At 59.3% G+C, this 8,752-nt stretch overlaps 1 protein-coding gene across 1 annotated transcript; it reads left to right on the top strand.

Annotated features, from left to right (window-relative positions):
* Positions 1-1,192: 1,192 nt before the first annotated feature.
* Positions 1,193-7,712, top strand: MIEF2 (mitochondrial elongation factor 2). The gene is made up of 4 exons (XM_037493697.1): positions 1,193-1,275; positions 3,763-3,916; positions 4,115-4,295; positions 4,817-7,712. The coding sequence occupies exons 2-4, from the start codon at positions 3,770-3,772 to the stop codon at positions 5,869-5,871; spliced, it is 1,383 nt and encodes a 460-aa protein (XP_037349594.1). The 5' UTR covers positions 1,193-1,275; positions 3,763-3,769; the 3' UTR covers positions 5,872-7,712.
* Positions 7,713-8,752: the final 1,040 nt, after the last annotated feature.

Here is an 8,752-nt window from a genome sequence, read left to right as displayed (position 1 = left end):
ACGCGGGGGGCGGCGGGGCGAGCCGCGGGCTGGGCCGACGCCGGCCCCGCCCCTTTAACCCGCCCCCGCCCGGGCGGCGGGAGCGCGAGCCCGGGCCGCGCCCCTCGAGATCCGGGGGACCCCGGGCGCTTGGCTGGGGGCGCCGGGCCTCGGCGGGGGCTGGAGAGGTCCCGGGGTTTCGGTTTCCATGTCTCTTCGGCCACCGGAGAAGCCTCGAGGAGTCGGGCGGCCCCTGTGCTCACGCAGGAGCCCCCGCCACGTCCCAGCGCCCCAGATTCGGGGTGCGCTAGGCGCTGCAGGTGCAGCAGCTGAAGTTGGGAGAGATTCTGGACCTAGGTCGGGGCGCGGGAGGCCAGGCCATTTCTGTCCGCGCTCTGGTCGCTCTAGGAGCAGGAACAGCCGGTCCCCGGCGCCGGGCGTCCTGGCAAGCCCTGGGCCTGCTCCCGCCGCAGTTTCCCGTCTCAGAACTGTGTGCGGTTCCCTCCAGAAGCGAAGGCGCAGACCCAAGTGCAGCGCAGGGCACGCGGCGGGCCCTGCCCGCGACCCTTCTCATTCTTGCTTAGAACCAACACCCTCTGCCCGTGTATTTGCTCGTTCGAACACGTCTCCCCACACACACCCTCAACATAAATAAGTGCCTAATACGTAAGCGCCCCTAATAAATAATTTATTTTTATAAAAGCCAAATGAGCACAGTCATTTTTTGCAGGGGCCTGTGGTGTCCCTTTGCCCAGGCGAGAAACTGAGGCGGGGGTGAAGGGACCCGCGCCAGGTCGCGCGGAGCGGGGGGCGGGCGCCGGGTCCGGCCGAGTCAGCAGGGGAGGGGGGGTCACCGCGTCCTTCTCCCAGAAGCGCACCCGAAGGGTCAGACTCGGACCTCGGGGCCGGACGCCGCCAGCCTGTCCCCTCCGGGAAGGGCCGGGCCGGGCCGCGGTCTGCGGCTCGGAGGCTCACATGACCACGCGGCCCGGGGGCTCGGGTCACCCCACACCGCGGGGTACCAGCGCGGACCGCGGATGCCAGGCTGGGAACGCGCCCCTGCGCCTTTAAACCCGGAGCTCGTCGGGGAGCCCCGCCCCCGAGGGAGCGCCGCGGCCCAAGAGGGGGCGCGGCCTGCCCCCCATTGGCTGAGCCGCTCGCCGTCTGCGCGCCTGCGGGGTCACCGGCCGCTCCCGGGCCTCGGCGTTCGGTTCCCGGGGCCTCCGCGTTCCATCCCCCGGCGGGCGCGGACTCTGGGGCCCGAGGGACCTGTCGGGGCGCTGCAGGCGCGACCAGGTATGGCTGCAGCGGGGCGGGGCGACCCCTGTCACGCAGCCGGGCCCGGGGCGCGCCGCGGCGCAGGTCGGGGGCGTGGCCTCCGCCGGGGGCCGCGGTCACGACCGGAGAGAGAGGGAAGTTGGGTCGGGAGGCGAGAGTTCGAGTCCCCGAGCCTGCCCCTCCCGTCAGTACATCGCCTGGTTTCCCGGGACCGCACGCGCCCCCCGTGAACCGCGCCCTCACGGGCCCTCCTGGAGCGCCCCGCGCAGCCCTCGCCCTTGTCCGCGGTTGGGCAGAGGGGGGGAGCACGGGCGGCGTCCCAGGGCCGGGTGGCGTCCGGCGTGGTGTCGGGTTATTTTTAGCCACCCGCACCCTCTCCCCCTTCCCCGACTTGGAAGGCTGGAGGTTGAGACTTGTGCGACCCCGTCAAGGGACTGGGTTGAGTCCCAGTTTAGACTCCGGGCGGGTGGTGTTTAAAGCTCTTTACAGTGTGCGGAGGGGGGTTCTGGCCCTGCTGGAGAAGGTGGGAGTATTGATTGCCCATGAGGACACTAAGCTGTAGGGCCGTGGCGGGTCACCGAGCTAGCCTCTGCCAACCCAGGAGCCCTCTTGTCTTATTTTTAGCCTGGGAGAGTTGGGGTGGGGGTGGAGTGTTGAGATGGAGTTCCAGTGCCTCGGGTTTCAGCTGCTCCAGGCATCCTGTCACCTGGCAACTGAGTCCCAGGCACTCACAGGGGAGCCCAGAGGGCAGACGTCCTTGGTGCCTGAGTTGGCTCTGAGTGCATGGTCATCTGCTCAAGCCTCCTCTACCTGGTGTAGGACTGGCCCTCTAAGCTTGCCCCTTGGTCACGTACACCCTCAACTCTCAGAATTGCCTCCCCCTATTCCCCCCAAGAACCCGGGGCTATGGCTTGGTGGGCTGTGCCCAGGGAGAGATCTCTGTCACACTCTGGGCTCCTCACTTCTTTTTTTTTTTTTTTAAAGATTTATTTATTTATGCGTACAAGAACTGGGGTACAGGCCAGAGATGTTGGGGGGAGGTGGTGGTGGTGAGAGGATTCACCAGAGACAGAGCGGGGAACAGAACAAGCAGACTGACTGAAATACACTGCTGAGGGGAGCAGTGGACAAGACAGGAGAGGCTGGGCCATGTGGGTTGCTCCCTGGCTGGCCGGGGATCGAACTCGTGGTGCAGAGGCTGCGGATTGCTTCATAGTGCGGCGCTTAACCCCTTGTGCCACCAGGGAGGCCCAAGATTTATTTTTTTAATACAAGAACCGGGATGCAGGCCAGATGTGCAGGAGGGTGGGAAGATTCACCAGAGACAGAGTGGGGAACAGAAAAGGCAGACTGACTAAAATACACTGCTGAGGGGAGCAGCGGGCGAGGCAGGAGAGGTCTGCCATGCCATGTGGGTATCTCCCTGTCCGGCTGGGATCGAACCTGCGCTACAGAGGCTGTGGACAGCTTCACAGCGCTGTACTCAACCACCTGCGCCACCAGGGAGGCCCTGGGCTCCTTACTTCTAACCCTTCCTCACCACCACCTGTGCAGTTTTACAGTTGAGCAGAGGGTGCGAGAGTGTGTGCTTGTGTGTGTGTGTGTCTTCCTCAGCTTACCTTCTCTGTTGTTTAGCCTCCCGGTGACTTCCCCCAGCCCCCATTGTCCCAAGCTGAAGAGACCCTGAGAGGCATGGATCATCCTCCGTTCGGGGTTTAGGGTTATATTGACTGGCTGCCCACCCCCCCGCCCTGCCCCCGGCAGCGGGTCTTCTTCCTTGACTGGCACGTACCTGTCTACAGGCAGCATCATCCTTGGGTTGTCTCACTCGTCCTGCTCTCTGACTTAGTGACTTTGCCTTGTTAGGATTTGGGGCTTCTGCTCTTCACTGAGGTCTTCCCAAAGTTTTGAGAGGCCTTCTGGAGGCAGGCTTCCTGGGACCCCACATTGTGGTTTTCTCTGGGCCTTGGTTTTCTCCTCCTGTGCCTGGCCCTGGTTAGGAACAGAAACAAGGCAGCCTTGGGGACCTGGCTATAGACCTAGGAGGACTGGCCAGACCCTGGGGGTAGGCAGAAGTCTAGAGGTTTTATAGCCTGCAACCTAGTGTGGTTCTTTCTACAGCTTTTCTCTATAATTTGGGGGACCCACTTCTTGGGTCCTTGGTGATAGGATGTCAGGTGTTCTGGAGGGAGAGATCAGGAGAGATGGGCCCCCTTCTCTCACCTGCCACAGGGTTCAGGACTTTTCTGTGTGAGCAACCCTGTCCCAAGGGGTGGGTGGGTTGTTTGTAGCTTTGGGGGAGGGGGCAATGGCAGTACCTCCTCTCCTCCCAAGAAAGCATGTGTGTGTGACCCCTTTCTCCTGAGAAATTCTCAGGAACTCCCCCTGTTGGGCTCACCTCTCAGAGACCCCAAGATGGCAGCCAGAATGCCTGCCTGCTCCTGTCCTGCTGCTATCCTGGCCACCCCCACCTTGAGCCATCCCTGCAACTTGACTCTCTTACAGGCAGACCATGGCAGACTTCACCCAGAAACGGGGGAAGAGGCATGATGATGAGGTGCTGGGCAACGCTGTGGACTTCCTCTTGGCCAATGCCCGCCTAGTGCTGGGTGTGGGCGGGGCTGCCGTGCTGGGCATTGCCACCCTGGCTGTGAAGCGGGTAAGGCCAGACTCTGCCTTGGGGCTTCCGGGGGACAGGAGGTCTGGGACCTCCCGCAGGCCTCCGGGAATATAGTGGGGACTACCCAAGGCTGGCACCTACTTCTCTACCCTCTACCCAGGATTTAGTTGGTTTCACCCCTGCCTTTGCCTTGGCTGCTCAGGTTATGATGCTCTGATCTCTGTCACTCTGCCTCAGCTCATCGACAGGGCTACCAGCCCGAGGGATGAGGATGATGCCAAGGGGGACACCACACGTCTGGAGGACAGCTGGAAGGAACTGAGCCTGCTCAAGCCCAAGCCACGCCTACGGCGCCGGCCTCCCCCTGCTGCCCTCAGCCAGCCCATGCCACTCCCAACCCCCGCGTCCTCTGTGGCAGGTGATCAGCCCCCTTCCCCCTTTTACCTGGGTGGGTCCCCCTTTAGTGCTCACATTCAGGAGATGCAGCCCAGGCTCTGCCACCGATGATAGTGGACGTATCAAGTCCCTGCTCCACCAAAGACCCACGCTCCCTGCATGTTCAGTGGCGGCATGTGCCTGCCCTCCTTTCTGCCTGGTGGTGCTGCGGCTCCAACCACCTGGGCATATGGACTGTGGGGGGAGGTACCAGAGCAAGGCGGCAGAACATAGTGTTAGGGGCTCCAGATGGGGAGATGGAAGCCCAGGAGCCATCTCCTCACTCTTCATGAAACTGTTTTACTCCCAGGGAGTTGGGATGTGGAAGAATTTGTCATCACATGCATGCTTTGTGGGGAGCTGAAGAACCAGTGCTACCTTAGGGGGCCATTTCACAGGTGAAGAAAATGAGGCCCAGAGACATCACATAGCTAGTAATTGGGGAGAGTTCCCTTGGCTCACTATGGACCTTCTGACCTGGCCCCTGACCCCTTCACTCTGCAGGGAGGCCCAGAAATTCTGGTCCTCAGACATTGCCTCACCTTAGCTTCCCAGCACCACCGTGCCTGACGTTCCAGGAGAAGCTACTGGCATTCGAGCGGGACCATGTGACCATCCCAGCGTTCCACGTTGCTCTGGCCAAACAGCTGGCTGGTGACATTGCCCTTGAGCTGCAGGCCTACTTTCGGAGCAAGTTCTCAGAATTGCCCTTCGGGGCACTGGTGCCCAGTGGTCCACTGTACGATGGGCTGCAGGCAGGAGCTGCTGACGATGTGCGTATCTTGGTGCCCCTGGTGCTGGAGCCAGGCCTGTGGAGCCTGGTGCCTGGCCTGGACACTGTGGCCAGGGACCCTCGCTGCTGGGCTGTGCGCAGGACTCAGCTTGAGTTCCGCCCCCGTGGGAGTAGTCCCTGGGACCGCTTCCTGGTAGGTGGCTACCTCTCTTCCCGTGTCCTGCTGGAGCTGCTCCGCAAGGTGCTGGTTGCCTCTGTCAACTGGCCGGCCATTGGTGGCCTCCTTGGGTGCCTGATCCTGCCCAGTGTGGCCTCAGAGGAGCTGCTGCTCCAGGTGCAGCACGAGCACCTGGAGCTCACTATCGCTGTGCTCCTGGCAGTCACCAGCACCGACGTCCATGACTGCCTCCTCCTGGCCTGGCCCCTGGAAGGGATGGCTGGGAACCTCTGGCTGCAGGACCTGTACCCGGCAGAGGCTGCCAGGCTTCGGGCTTTGGATGAGCGCGATGCTGGGGCCCGGCGGCGGCTGCTGCTGCTGCTGTGTAGTATCTGCCGTGGCCACCCAGCTCTGGGCCGGCTAGGCCGGGGCCACCTGACCCAAGTGGTTCTGCGTTTGGGGGAAGAGGAGGTGGACTGGGCTGAGGGAGCCTTGAGGGAACGTTTCATGCAGGCTCTGGAGCTGCTCATTGGAAGCCTGGAGCGGGCCAGCCTGCCCTGTCACTTCAACCCTGGTGTGAACCTCTTCGGCAGCCTGCGTGAGGTAGAAATTGATGACATTGGCTATGCGCTGTACAGCGGCCTCCAAGCCCCGGAGGGGCTGCTCTAGAGGGTAGGGACAGGGAGGCCAGCACATGTTGTGATGCTGGTGAGCTGTACACACTCCTTCCAGGAGTTTGGAGAGCACGTTTTTTTTTCGTTGCTTTTAGCCAGAATAAATGAGGGTGTGCTACCTAAGCCCACAGGATTAGCATGAGCTGGGGGTGAAAGTCAGCGGAGCCCTGGGCCTGGAGAGCCTGGGTTGCTGTCACCTAAGTGCACCTGGGCTGCCACTTAGACAGCCTGGAGGTCCAGCCACTCACACTCCTTTCCAGCCTCAGGACCCTGGGCTCTGTCCATTGCCACCAGCAGTGAACCACTGACAGAACATGACTTCTGCTGCCTCCATTTTTCATTTGAGAGGGTAGGTTAGCGCTTCCTCAGGTGCCAGCTCTGGCATCTCGTGGCCCTGGTGCCGAATGGGAAATACCATGTTTGATTCATCCCCCAGGGCCAGAGTCAACTGGTACCCATGGGATGCAGCATTTAAAGGATGGCATTTTCCAATGGCATCTGTCTGGTTTGCTTGTCAAGCTCTTCAGGCTAGAGCAGGCGCTCAGCCTGACATGCTGCCTACCTCGGGGGACGGCCCCTCTCCCTTCAGCTAGGATGCTTCCTTTGGGCAGCAGTTTCCTGGATGAGCCCCCTTGCCCCGAGCCCAGAGTCCCACCAGCTGCTAGTGGGCCTGGCTGGAGAACAGAGGCTGGGGAAGGCCTGGTGTGCAAGGCCAGCCTCCACAGTGCCCAACAGCACTGCTTCTGGCTGGTGCCTATGCTCTCACTGACACCTGGTGGGGGGGGGGAAGGGAGGAGGGTCTGCCTGCCCTTCCAGGTGTCCCTCCTGTCTGGTGGCCTTCCTGCTGAAGCAAAGCTATGCCTCAGAGAATGTGAATGCAAATAAAAGGAAAAAAATCGAACATGTGACTTGTGCTGGGCTCTCAGGGGCAGTTGTTTAGAGTCTGCAAGGCCTGTGGCTTGGCCAGAGGGCTTGGGCTCTACCTGGGGGTGGTAGGAATTAACTGGAAAAGCAGGTTACATGGAGGTGGAGAGTGCTGGTAGGATGTCTTGCTTTAATAATGGGAACCAACTGGTTAGGGTTTGCACATTCCCAAAAGCCTGAACTCTGGTGCCCGCTCTGCTTTCTGGGGTGGCCTCAAAGCCCTTCAGCCAACATCATCAGCTTTCAGAGATGTAATTTCTCTACTTCCCTTGGCTCTCCTTGCAGCCCTAGAGGTGGGGGGCAAGTTCCCCACCTTGTACAAACAGGGGAGCAAGTGCAGCTGAAGCCATAGGTGGGACTCACAGACAACACGAGGCCTGGGGTAGTCTCTGGGCCGTGTGCACTTGGGGTGCCATTCCCATTGTGCCTCTTTCCCATCCTGTTCTATTTCCTGAGGCAACCCCACACCACTTCCAACTGTGACTATAAGACAAGCGGATCCACCGGATGTCTCCCCTTGTCCTCAGGGCGGTCACACGGAACAGAGAGGCTGTGTGCACCAATGGCTGCAAGACCAGGGTGGCCTCTAGAGGCAATGAGGGCTCTGCCCTCACTACCATGTGGAGGTGGAAGGGTGTTGGGGGCTGTCCAGACACCTTGGTGCTCCACAGAAGAGGCTATAGATGGTCAAAGGGAGACTGGCTGGCATGGGCCACACAATCCTGTGGTTGAGCTGCTCCTGAGCGTTGACTCATAACTGAGCAGCGTAATGGCAGATTAGGGTTGGCAAGGGAACAGGGGCTGAGCCTCGGTGTTCTCATCAATGAAACAGGGATTGTGTAATACCTACTTTATGGGGCAGTTGTAGCAGCCACTCCTGCTAGTAACTACTGGGAACAGCGTTAACTGCCCTCAGAATGAGATTGTTGTGCCTTGCTGCCTCGCTCATTGACCAACGACAAAGCCTGAGCACAGCAAGGACTAGGCTGCCAGGCCCGTCTGTGACGTCTGCTCATGAGGATTTCGGTCACCTACTAGTGAGGCCTGGCCTCAGGGAAGTGAGGTCAGCTCACAGCCTGACAACCAACCCCAACAAGGCCTGATGCAGCTTCTCTGTGGAGCCTCTTGCTTCAGGTGGCTCTGATGTTCCCCTCACACCTTGATTTTAGTATGAAAAAGAGCAGTATGAGTAAATAGGGAGAGAAAAGTAAATGTCTGGGGCTTCAGTTTCTAGTCAAGGAATTGGAAACCAATCATTTCCCGGGAACCTTTGCAGACTCTTGTGAGCAGGGCTGTGCCAACACACAGCCACCCTGGCATAGCCCTGCTCAGTTCCACTCCTTTAAACCCAAGAACAGTTCCAACTCTGTCTGCCTGCAGTACACCAGATGCAGCCTCAGCCCAGGGCCTAAACATTTTAGTACTTAGACCCTTGGGCTGTGGTGGTAAAACAGGCAACCTACTTCCTTGGTTTAACTTTACAAAGTGACCAAAAGCAGGAGTTCTGGTGATGGGTATGGCTGACTCCTCTTGCTCAGAACAAAGGACTACCACTGCAGGTAAACAAAAGTAATCCAAGAATAGCAAACAGCTTCCTCATGGAAGACATCACCCATCAATCCTCTACACTAACTCAAGAATAAACCTCACCATAAATGAGATGCATTCTTATTTGGGGAAATCCACTTTCAAGCCCTTCTCTTCATGAATACTTAGCTGCAGGAGAGTCTGCCTCCAGCGAAGTGGGGGGGTGCCATCCAAACCCCAGGAGCTGCCCTGACCAGTTGTTTCAATCTCGATACTAAAAAAACCCCCAAAGTTTTGAAGATAATATTTACACAAATTTCTCATTAGGAGAGTCCTAGGAATGGAGAGTGTTCAAATGTTCAGATTCTGAAGGATCCTGTCAAACTACATTCTAAAAGGACTTACGTCAGCAGGTCTGCAAATCA

The sequence above is a fragment of the Talpa occidentalis genome, unplaced genomic scaffold (assembly GCF_014898055.3).
Source record: "Talpa occidentalis isolate TD23 unplaced genomic scaffold, MPIMG_talOcc4v2.1 talOcc4.7, whole genome shotgun sequence".
Classification (NCBI taxonomy): Eukaryota; Metazoa; Chordata; class Mammalia; order Eulipotyphla; family Talpidae; genus Talpa; species Talpa occidentalis.
Note: the sequence above shows the minus strand (reverse complement) of the source record. Positions and strands in the feature narration are given on the sequence as shown.

Coding starts and splice junctions, on each gene's coding strand:
- MIEF2 (XM_037493697.1), top strand. CDS start 3,770: ATGGCAGACTTCACCCAGAAACGGGGGAAGAGGCATGATGATGAGGTG. Junction 3,917..4,114: donor CCACCCTGGCTGTGAAGCGG/GTAAGGCCAGAC, acceptor ACTCTGCCTCAG/CTCATCGACAGGGCTACCAG. Junction 4,296..4,816: donor CCCCGCGTCCTCTGTGGCAG/GTGATCAGCCCC, acceptor TTCACTCTGCAG/GGAGGCCCAGAAATTCTGGT.